Genomic DNA, 12,643 nt, shown 5'->3' on the forward strand with positions numbered 1-12,643 from the left:
ACCTAGCATTTAACCTGGTTAGATGTGAGACACTGGTGTGAAGGTACATAATTAACAAAATTACCAGCTAAATTCCAGATTCTTTACTGTTGCTATAAAACCCAGCTCAGAATTGTCTATCAGCCACAGGACAAATGCTTAAGCCAGCAAGAAGAGCCAAAAATACTTCCTTACGTTTGCTGCTAAATATCTGTCTCCCACCAATGTCAATAACTTTGGTTTGTCTCCTTTCCCCTGCTAGATGCTCCAGAAGAAACCTATCCAGTTCCTTGTAGGTGCTGTGAAACACATGCCCTTGCTCTGCCTGCAGAGCAATTGCTTGCTCTAGCAAACTCAAGTTGCCTTTTGTTTTGTCCAGCTCAACTGACACGTCTGTAGTTTCTGACAGGCACTCGTTGTCATCTTCTTCACTTTCAGGGAAGAGATTCGGAATTCTCTTCTCGAAAGGATCGGAGGGAGGCTCCTGGGGTGCTCTTAGCTCTGTTTCTGAGTCACAGAGTGTTTCACAAGGACCATATTCCACCTCTTCCTTTTTAATTTCTGGGACTTCCAGGATGCTGGGTTGATTACACTCTACAATATATTTCTGAGTTACATGGGGCTTTACACTAGTTTCTTCTGAGAAATTCGAAGAGCTATCCCACTCGTTGTCCATAATTTCAGAGTTACTTTCATTTTCCTCAGATGAACAGTATTTTGGGTCAGATGTAGCAGTCTTTTCCTTTCCTTCAGCTGAGCTAATCAGGTAACATTCATCAGCGTCATCACTTTCTGTTTTTAAGGATTGAATACCACTGTCATTTAGATTATCTGCCACTGTTTGACTGGGTGCATCTTTTGCTACTTTTCCCATGTTCATTGAAGATTTGGCCGTGGCATCTTGATAGCTGGAGTAGTTGTCTTTTCTTTGACTGGAGTTTTCTTGCCCACACAAATGAGGGGTTTCCTCAGATGATTTTGTAGTACTCTCCTCTATATGAGAAAAAATGCAAGAGAAATAAGTAAGAATAATTTTTTTTTTGGTGTATTGTAGAAGTGACATTAAGATATTGGCTTACCAACTGCTGCTTTATTACTCAGAAAGGTACACTGAAATTATCGAATTCACACCAAGGATCTAAGACTATGTTTCTAAGACTATATATACTTTATATTATAGTTCCATATGAGAAAAAAGTATATCCCCATTTCTCACTGACAGTGAAAACATATATTTTTTTAGAACACATACACACACACGCAGTGTCATATACATGTATGTAAATATGATGTGCCATACATTGATACTACACATATGTAAATAATCTATATAATCTCTGTGTGTATATATACGTATTTATATAAGCACATAGACACATTTTGATATTCCTTTGATCTATTTTCACTTTTATTTCATCTAAGATTCCCAAATATTTTCTCAAAATAAACCCTAATTGCTTTCCCAGTCACCCCAGATCCCATGAAAGACCTTGATGGAAAAATCCACAATACTTCACAAAGGGCAAGCTGCTGGTCACTATTGAAATTGCCACACTAAGTGATAGATCAGGTCATGCACAGGCAAACAGAAATGGTTGTTATGCACAGACTCATAAAGGACTTGTTAAAGACACCACTGAAACGCATCCTGTCTTTATAAACATCTTTCTTCAGAAGAAAAGCAGCAGCCAGCAGGTAATAAAGGCTGCATGTAGGAGAGATTGTCAGTGTGGAAGACAATATGCCTTTTGTATCTCATTTAATTTTTTATAAACATTTCCTCTGACAAGGACACTCAAAAATACATCTCCATCATCTTCCTTTCTGGTAATTATCTCTCTAAAATCAACACTGGTTTTGCCAGGATCAAGTAAATATTGCCATAGTAACTAAAAGCATTTTTGGATGAAGGGAAGAATTTAGTCACAACACTAGCCCCTTCAATAATGCTGATTATAGGGTACATTCTTTTGTTGGGATCTATTCAACATAAACTGAAAAATTTAACATTTTACTTCCTAGAAAGGAGGATGAATAAACAAGCTTAGACTATTTCATAAGATGTGCCTATCCCTTCCTGAATCAGAAGAACTCCAGGTTTAAATAATAAATTAAGCATAGCCTAAAATGCAAATGAAGTTTCTCTCAATAACACAGTGAGCTATTAGGAGAAAGTGTAAAGGGTTATGATAATTTTAAAGTATTATGAACTACAGAAAACAAATAAAAAGCATTTTCAGTGAATATGTCCAATTCATTGAACTATTCTCTCAATCCACTTAACTACCCACATGTGTACAATAATGATTTATAGACATTATACCTAATTATGCATATTTGGGCTGTGTTAGAGTGCCTAACAAAAGCTCTAGAAAGCAACAATTACCTCTGTTGCTTAGCTACATAGTTTAAAATATTCCTATTAAGTGCAGATTATTGTGGAGGGGAAAAGGGGGACAAAAATGCACATGTGCACCACAATGCATTTCACTTTACTGCTGCCAAACTGTTAGCATTTTGGGTCATTTCCAGTTTACATAATTGTTTGGTTCAACTGTTTGTTATATGTTAAAAGAAAATATTGATTAATTCTTATTCTTCTTCAGAAAATTGGACTCGTGCAGGGAGAGGCGGCCTTGTGAACTGTGTGCATAAAGTTGTATTTAAAAAAGTGTCTGTAAACCTTCATGTAACTTTTCAGCAGCTGGTCCAGTACCACACACATTGCAGTATTCTGAATAAAGTGTGCCATCTTTTCACATCTCAGCAAGGAAGAATGATGATTTGGCTCTATAACTAACTTTAGACAAATGGGTTTCCATTATTTGCTCCTCTGCCATTTGGAAAATAAGAGAATACTGTCAGTGGGTGATTTCAAAAAGTAGCAAGATCTATGATAAAAGAAATCTCCCACCTATCAAAAGAAAACAAACCAAACAAAATGTTCAATGGTAAAAGGTTTTTTCAGCTATTTTTAGGTGTGAAAGATGAAAAATAGTGTAAGTTCATGATAAAAAAAATTTGGTCCTTAAATAATTGGCAGTGTCTAAAAATTTGCTGTTGAATAAGTCTTAACAGTTCAGCTGTCCCAGCTTTGCTTTTTACATCTACAGGCTGTAAATTTACTTTTAAAATAATCAAAACTCAGCTTAGTTTACAGTTTCATCAATCCATGAACTGAATAATTAACTGATCAACTGAAAAGAATCATGTGTTCATAATGAAGTGAGCAATATTACACTAGGAAACCCAGGTAAACCTATATATCGAGATCAACTGTATGCTTTCACTGAAATTTGTTTTGTAGTGTGTAAAATTTATGCAAAAGATATAGGTTGTATTATCACTGACACAAGGAGATTGGAATAAATCATACGGGTCTCAAATAAATATTTTAAAAATACACTTTTTTTCTTTTGTTTTGTTTTGGCTGAAGGGCATGGTTTCCCTACTTTGTTATCAATGGATTTGGCCCAACACTTGCCCCTTTTTAAAAAGAGAACTTAAGTAACTTAGGTTTGTCTAAGTATAGGTATATAGTTAGGTATATGACACAGAGTCTATTTTTACACCCATTTTAGTAATTTCCCTTCATCAAGTTCTTTAAGATGTGGAGAGGACAAAAAAAGGGGAAGAAAAAGACAATACTGAGTGCAACTGTGTATGGTCAGGAACCAGGCTGAATTAACACAAAAAATACAGCTAAAATCCAAATACCTTAATATAAATAAATAAATAAATAAATAAATAAATAGATAGATAGATAGATAGATAAATGAAGTCAAAATGAACAATAACAAAGCCCCAAGACAAGAACCATACTGAAACTTGTACTCCAACAGATTCTCTTCTGGTGTCAGGAGCTAGAAATACTCCCTGCAGCCTGAACAGGCACTGAGAGAGATGGGATTTTTTCCTTGATTGATTTTTCTTTAAAATGTCACCCAAAAGACAGAGACATTGTGTATCACCTTGCTACCTAATGTTCTGTTTGAAGATGGTGCAACCTTCTAGGCTTTCACAGCAATGGGATGCAGACCTTTGGAAAAATCTCCTAGAAGATTTATAAGTGACAGCTGACTGAAAACTTTACTGTTATAGAAGTGTCAAAAAAGCCTCCTCTGATAATGGTAGAATCATGATTTGACTCTTTAATCTGAAATTCTTCTTCCTCTTCTGTGTGTTTTATAGTAATCATATGTATAAAATTTGTGGGGTTTGTTTTGTTTTAAGGGACTTCAATTTAGAGTGGATAAATACACAAGTAACACAAATAAACAAATATACACAAATACACAAATAAATCTCAGTTCATCATAAAATACTAGGACTGCTCAGGCTCAAAGAAACCTTGAAAAATATCTAGGTCCACTCCTTTGTGGTAAAGGGACTTAGATTATATAATCTACCACCCTGTCCTTCAAAAGCATTTGATAAGAAGAAACTAAGTGTAAAATAAATTATCTTTTATTCCAATAGCAACCAGCAACTGAGTGACATTTAAGTTCATTCAGTTTACCTATTATCTATGATTGCTAATTTCCCGGAGTCAGACCACATTCCTTTTATTTTAACGTTTGTTATGTCACCTGTATGCAGGTGACTGCCAGTGTCTTCCTGATATCATCCATTGATATCTTCTCCCTTGTCTGATTAACTATTTTGGCAGGACTTCTTAAACAAATATGTGAAAAAAAAATTTGGTTTGAGACTTTTTGTACAACTTGAATATATATAAAATATATCAGAAAGGAAGGATAATCAAAACATACTATATCTATACCCTTCTGTCCTCCCATCCTTGTCCATATTCTGCAGCATGCACATTGTTGAAGCTGATATAAATTGTTGGATGTGTTTGGCTTACCAGTGTTGGAATAACAAGTACAAAAGTGCTGAGTCTAATAATCGTGTTAAACAGAACACACACAGCAGTCACACGCATGAAATTGCTTTGCTAAATGTTAAAGTCAACAATGTTTTGCTAAGCATTATTTTTCCCTCCTAAGAGCTCTATATATTCCAGTGAAAATCCACTCTTCAGAAATGTGTGTGATGGTGGTGTGTTTAAGCTTGTTCTTTGACAGAGGCAGTGGAGAAGCAGATGCTGCTCCATATCTGACCTGCTGCAGTCACTGTGTGACCTACAAAGCATTTACTAGACCCCAGGAGAAATTATTATACAAAACAAATGGGAGTAGGATGGTTAAAACTGGACAGAAAGGCACCATTCCAACTCTCCTAAAAGTCAAACATCTTGCACCCTGTTTCAAAATACTGGTTTTTATCTCCCTTACTGTAGAATACAAGTTCAAGTGGAGTTCAAGCAACTACCTGGAGCTAAGCTGCTTTCGAGGACACTGATATCTTCCTGTAACTCTGTCCTATCTTCATTTTCTTCTTTGCATTCCAAGCTGGGGCTGTAGTGGCGGGGTTTCATTAACAGGGACTTCCTTTTGTTGACAGGGACACCTGATATCTGATCTTCAGCTTTTCTCTTCTTAGCCATGGAGCATTTGTAGGCACTGCAATGATCAATTGTAGAGACAAGGAAAAATGTGAGAAAATGAGAAACAAATTGTTTTAAAAATAGCATCACCCTGTAGTTCAATAGTTAATAGTTTAAGTATAAAAATGAGATTGATTAAATGCTAAATTGCTTGCAGTTTCAGAAAACTCTGTCTAGCAGATATTTAATTTTAGCTCAGGTACTGAAAGTCCAGGCCACAGGCAAGTCCTGTTTCTTTTCACTGCTGCCAAAATCTTTTTTGGAGAAGCAGAATGAGTAGTACAACAAAACAAAAAAAATTCATAACCCAACAGCCTAAAGGAAAGGATAACAAAATTATAGCTTGTGTTGATAATCCAGGAAAACTGCTATAGGGAAAATTATACCACCAGTTGTATTACAAAATCCTGAGCCTTTGGTCCTTAACCTTTTCATCAGTATGAATATCCAATTACACATGTTGAGTTCAACAGCATAAAACCCATGAGAAACACACTGTGCACTGATAACATTTTGCAACGCCAGTCCCTCTTTTAATATTACTCCTGAGCATTGGTTTCATTTAATTTACTCCAGCCATAAAGACCTGGTTTAAGCTGTATGCAGGTTTCTGTAAAGACAATGAAAAAAGGCTCCTGCAAAGGGCTATTCATCTCACTTGAAACTATTTTTATGTGATGAAAGTGGGAGCTGTTCCCTGGGAAAGGTCTTATCCAGTTCAGATGCCTAACTTTCAGATGACACACAGGAAGAATGGCAGGATTTTAGAGAGGAAGATGTGTAGCAGGTTTAATATGCTTCTTTCAGATCCTAATAGAGCTTAATATATTGATCTACAGTTTTATTAATCTATTGATTTGGTTCTACAGTTTTTTAGCAAAACCTTAGTCACTATACAAATCTCTATGGTGTTAAAACATAAGACACTTTCCTAAAGAGGCTGGAATCTTCAACACTCTTTTCTTAATAATTTTTCATGTAAGTGATTTGACATTATTTTTTTATCTCTCACACACAGTATACTAGGAAATTTTTGTAGTACAAATAATAGTGCTCATATTATATCTGTCAGAGATGAAAAAACTACATATATGGATCTGTGTAATCCACTCAATGGTTTCTCAACCTTAGGTGCCCCCAAGGTGCATTACAAATCTGCATGATGCCCTTAGGTGTTGGATTTTGCATTTGGTTCACTGACTTAGCTGCAAGATTTAAAAAAAAAAAAAAAAAAAAAAAGCATGAATGAAGAGAACTATTCGTTACACGTATTAGAAGCTCAACAGCATAAATTCATCCTTCCAAGGTATCTTATGTGTACTAAATTGGCTCAGGTTCTGATTGTTTTGGATAAAAGCATATGACTAACTTGAGTTTATTGTTAAAAAAACCCAAAGAAATTTGGCTAAGCAACCTTTTGGCAATCTCTCATGGCAAACATGTGTAAATACAAATATCTGCATTTTAGGGGGAATGCTAAAATTCCATCATATACACCTCAAACACTGGATAATCTTGATCTTCTGAAGACTGAAATGCTAAGAGGATCTGGAATCCTTGAATATGGGATGGTAAGCATATGCTGTGGTTGAATAAAAGATGGCTTCTGTGTTATTTCCCTGTTTATGAACGCAAGATAGCATGAATATCAGAATAAAGATCAGAATCACAGCAGTATCAGTGTAGCACTGGAAATAATGCCCATATAACAGATATCAGAGATGGATGGAGTCAAAAAATGCATAATTTGCTTCTAAGGAAATACAGTTACTTAGTTCATATTTGTGAATGGCATTTCATACAAGTTGTCTTGTTCCAGGAAAATTGAATAAGTCAAAAAAGTTCGAAATCCCTTCATACACAATTTTTTTTATTAACCAAAACCATCACTAGGTTTGCTTTTGATGTTTCTCGTTTATTTGTCAATTTACCCTCCAGTAGATATTGTGAAAGTGTTTAGGACATGATCAGTTTCTGGTGTTTCATTTTCCTTTGACAAAACTACAGCTGTTCGCTAATAACAGAATAATTAATAGATTTTTGGAACCAGAGATCCAATTGGATAATGTATTATGCCCTCCTGTGCAACATAGGTCACGGAACTTAATCTATTCAGCCTTAATCCTGTAATTTGTCTAAGTATTGTCAAGATTTTGACTAACCTCAAGTTAAAGGAAAATGTGTCTATATGAAAAATTCATTGCTGTATTCTTGCTCACTGAGTACAGTCTTGTTTTAGTCCCACATTGTGGACTGGCATAACACTTATTCAACATGTTGATTTTTTCACCACAACTGGAAAAGAGAGTCAAAGTGAGACATCAGCAGACCATGGTCAAGACCAGTGTGGGAGTGTTGCTCCCACACTGCAGATCTACCCTGGGAAGTCAGAGCACATGAACCCACCTCACAGAACCACCATGGTTTACAGCAGTAAATCAAAAGCTGCTGCTGCAGCAAAGTCAGGACAGGAGGCCACAGATCTTTCTGGGAGCACACTGGTCATGTCAGAAAGTTTCTCCTCTATGAAAGACTAATGCATTAGCTTGTCCTTATTGTGTCCTTATTTCTGTACACGAGCAGTCACCCATCCAGATAGAGCCCATCATTTTTTTTTAAAATACATAAGATTCAACATTTAGTAAACTCTGATTAAAGGAAGTTGACAAACATAGATGTCCCTTATTTCCTAGGAAGTTCAAATTGCCCTCCATTCTTGTGGAAGAGATTTTTCATCTCTTGCTTTTGCTGATGGTCCTTTAAACTGCTGATTTTGAGCTTTAACTGGAATTTATTATTCAGCAGGAACCAGTTTAAAGTTCTATCACATATCACAAATACCTCACCTTTTCTACCTTACCGTGCTTAAAATGAAAGATTTAAATAAAACCAGAAGAAAATTCACAAGCAGCAGCTTTTTTGAGTACACATTATTTGTTAAGGATTTGATAATAGAAAACAGGAGTTTTAGTACTATGAAAAGAATATATTTATGCCTTTGTGACATTCATGTCATGTCAATTTCACCTTTGTCTTTAAAAGTTTCTATTTCTCTCTTTTCCTTGTGCACATTCACACACAGACACACATGTAGGTTATCACTGATTTGTCAAGCTGTACTTTGTCAAGTGGTAAACCTATAATTTAGCTTCTCTATTACTCATCTCTTAAATTCAACATCTAATAGTTTTGTTGCTATTTATCAATGGCCTGCTTGTTGTCATGGAACACTGATTCAGCTGTCAAGGTTATTTGGTAATCCAAGGCTCATAAAACAGGAGAAGCTCTTTTTGTTATGAGCCTAAAGCCAATACATAGTTGGGGGTTTTTTCCAAGTTTAACTGTGCTTAAATTTTATGGATAGAAAATCATGTTTGTGCTATCTAGAACGAGCAAAGTTTTTATATCTTTTTTTAGTCAGTAATTCTGTTACCAAAATCAGTCTTGTGTCAATTATCATAGTGTGAGTCAAGAGGTTAAAATCTAAGACACTTAGGACCTGGCTGCATACACTGAAAAATCCCCAAGATAAATCTTTCAGAGATATTTCATACCTAAATATATTTTGGGGAAATTTAATGGGTCTTTCTCTTTCCTTTATTTCTTTTCAGATCACGTATTAAAGACAATGGTAGTATGCAGGCAGTACTGTCCACTGGATCCCTACCACAAAACAATGTCTCAGGAGAAAGAGAGAAGTTTTAAGCAACACATGAACACATTAAGCTTTTCTTTAAAACTGATCATGATTTTTTTTTTTTTGTTGTGTTGTCTGTTTGGTTTTGGTTTTGTTTTTTGGGTTTTTTTTTGTAATTGGTTCATCTAAGTGATGTGTTTGTCAAGCCCTCAATCCGACCTTTAACCATGTTGTATCCAGCAAGGATTTGTTGTAGTTAATCTGCTGGCAAGAATTCAAGACCTCTGAGGATTTTTTCTTATTCACAGTAGCCTGCAGATTGGAAAAGCATGAAAACAGAGAAAAAAATTGCCATAGTAGGTAAAGCTATGGGTACTTTCAGCCTGAAAACTGTTTTTTAATAATACTTGTAATGGATGCCATGAAAAATAATGAGACCAGAAAAATACACATCTCACATACACTTCTTAGACTCAAGAGGGAAAATAAATGCCTTTAAATACCAAGGCACTCACATTTATTTTCTACTACTGTGTAAGGATCCCATACCTTATGTGAGTTTGTGCAACAAAACTTAGTGGAAATTTGTAATTGTGGAGAAAATTATTTTAAATTTATAACCTGGATTGGATTTTGACTATTTGCTAACAATTGAATTATGATTAAAGGAGACAGCATCTTCTGATGTGCGGAAGCATTTAACTTCACCCTAGTATTTACACAGAGAAAGTTAGTCTAACTACTCCTTAATTATATCATGATTGAAGATGCTGTCAGGTGCTTTTGACCTAGGTTTTTGTTTCCCCTCAGACTTTCACATGCCCTAAGGCAATGTATTCGAATACTCCTTACAGGAGGGAAGAGTTAGTATTTGAAAATTGAGGGACACTTGCCCCTCAAAGATGAAGTAGTAACATCCAAGTGTCTGTTGTGGTTGGGCTTTCTTCTAAGAATTTTGAGAATCAGAAGTATCTGTGGGGAAGGTAAACTTTAAACATCTCCCCATCTTAACCACTCTCTTTTATCAGTTCTCTAAGGCACAGATGAGCTGGATGCTGTCTAATTCTTTAGCACAAGGGCTCCCTAGGATTTAGGCTAGAGCAATGAAAATATCTGATCACCTAAAATCAAGAAAAATTTTGAATTCTTCATAAACTGATGATGATTAGGAGAATTTACTAGCCCTGAGTGCAGAAAAGGGATGACTTGCTCCTAGGATGTGTCAGTTCATGTTATATTGCTGATAAAACTTACACCAACCATCAAGGACAGAGGTTCATGAAAGGAGCTGTAGGGTCAGAGTTCAAAAAAGAGTGCTGGTAGACTCTGCAGTTGAAAACCCAAACAGGTGTTGGTAATTACAGTAACTTCAGATGGACAACAGAGGTTGGTGGAGTGTTGCTTTGACTCAGTGGTTTGTTGTCAGGTTAAAACAGATTTATTTTCCACTTTCTTAATTGACTCTCATTGTGAAAAATGGATGTAAATCTTGTAGCTCAGTGAGAGGGAAGGTATTGTCAGCTTAGGTTGCTCTAAACAGCATAACAGACAGAAAAATGGTATTAACAATTTCAAGAAGTCAGAGTCTCCACAGAAAGTCTGAAAATCCATAGCACCAGTCAGGTCTTCAAGAATTTTTCCACAATCAGGGTCTAGGGTGGTGTTCTTAATGCCATGAAATCACTTATTGAATATGAAAGAATTGGCACATCCATCCTGTATACAAAATCAGAAAAATAGATACAAGTGACTTTAAGACACACAGATTAATCTAGATTTTATACATATGTGTATATATATATGCATGTATATGTATATGTATGTTTAAAATTATACACATTTGAATGTTTTATTTAAAAAAAAAAGAAAGAAAAATGCATCACTTTGGATCATGGATACTAAAATATAAAATTTACAAGGCTTATAGACATTTGGAAAAAATGACAGCTAAACAGTAATCCTGCTTACTTTATCCCATGGATCTAAAATCCATATATTTGCTGGATTCAAAATGAAGACAGTTTTCTCAAAGCACAAAAAGAAAATTACTAGTGTAATAAAGAAGGATTTCTTGACCCATTCCTTTTATTTTTTTAAAGAAAAATACTTGATGACTTGCTTTTCATTAGTGAGAATGCCAGTTAAGAAAAGGCTGTAATGACTTCAACCCATTTGTGTACCATTCAACTCCCAATCCCAGAAGGATTTGTGTTTCAATACCTCCTCTTTTGTCTGCTGTATGGATTAAAAACATGTTAATTCATTATGTTAGGATTTCTACTACACTGTATTCTGGTGCTCCATTCTGAAATGAATTTTCCAATTCCAAACATCTTTCCATCCAACAATATATGAAATTGTGCTTACAGAGGTTTTGTATGTCCATGAATTTATCTCTGAATAGTGGAATATGCTGGAGCAAGGGATAAAATCACCATTATACCTACTTAAAATAAATAAATGTAAGATTTGTGAATAATGGAAAATTGCAAATGTCCAGAAACAACTGTTTGATTTAAAGTTATAGGTAGCCACACATCAACTACCTAAAGCACTTCAAGGATTAAGACTGTGACTGGCAGCTGAGAAAATTGCAATCAAGGTTTCAGCTAAAATTCATTAGTAGTCTAAGACCAAATTAAATCAGAAAATAAGAAGGCTTTTCCTATCTATTTTAAATAATTTTGCAATTGTTAAAAATATCCCAAAATTATGCAAATAAAAACTTATGACTTCATGTGAAAATATTAAAGAAGGACATTTGTTAACAGTGATATGAGATTTTATAGATGAAATTTTGAAGGCTAGTCCTGAAAAGGACCACTGAGTTCTCATCACTGTCAAGAAGTTAAACATATATTTGCCCCAAATGCTCATCTGGAGCCAGAGTTATTGGCAGTAGTGGTGTCTTCTATTTTATGGAATTAACCAAGATGTAGGATTATTTCAGATAATTTATAAAATTTTATAACATTCTGATAATTTATAACATGACTGAGAGTATTGTATTATACTGATTCAGACTAGGAGATGAAAAGAATCTGGAAAAGTATTCCAGCTGAAAATTCCCCAAAAATACATTTATGAAAGAATTCATCAGGTAAAAGCCATTTTCTTCCGTCAACATTTAAAAACATTTAAATGGTAAGAGTATAAACCAATAAAATGTGTGGAAAAAACTGCTCTTCATTTGGACACAGAGAATTGGTTGCAATGAAGCTTAGAACTTAGAGGATTTACTCCAGTGGTAATTAAAGAAAAGCTGACTGATTCTCATTTTTAAACAGCACACTAAACACCAAAAAAAAAAAAAAAAAAAAAAAAAAAAAAAGTCATCCCTCTGTAACTCATACAACTTGGTTTACAAGTTGTATCTGTGAAAGGGAGAGACTGTTCCTGTGCCCTGTAGCAACCATTCCAGACTTAAAGGACCTTCTATGGAAGTTTATTGCAATGATCTTTTTTCTAAAATGCCAGAGTTGTCAGAAGTTCAGTCCAGGGCTGGACCAAGATGAAAG

At 35.0% G+C, this 12,643-nt stretch overlaps 1 protein-coding gene across 1 annotated transcript in view; it reads right to left on the reverse strand.

The window, feature by feature from the left end:
- Positions 1-12,643, reverse strand: part of ST18 (ST18 C2H2C-type zinc finger transcription factor) — a 95,599-nt gene that overhangs the window by 45,522 nt on the left and 37,434 nt on the right. The window contains exons 4-5 of the mRNA XM_079299847.1: positions 5,314-5,504; positions 175-972 (exon numbers count right to left, since the gene is read on the reverse strand). Of these exons, the coding sequence (XP_079155973.1) occupies positions 175-972; positions 5,314-5,504 (989 nt within the window). The remainder of the gene's footprint in view (positions 1-174; positions 973-5,313; positions 5,505-12,643) is intronic.

Source organism: Erithacus rubecula (genome assembly GCF_903797595.1).
Source record: "Erithacus rubecula genome assembly, chromosome: 3".
NCBI lineage: Eukaryota > Metazoa > Chordata > Aves > Passeriformes > Muscicapidae > Erithacus > Erithacus rubecula.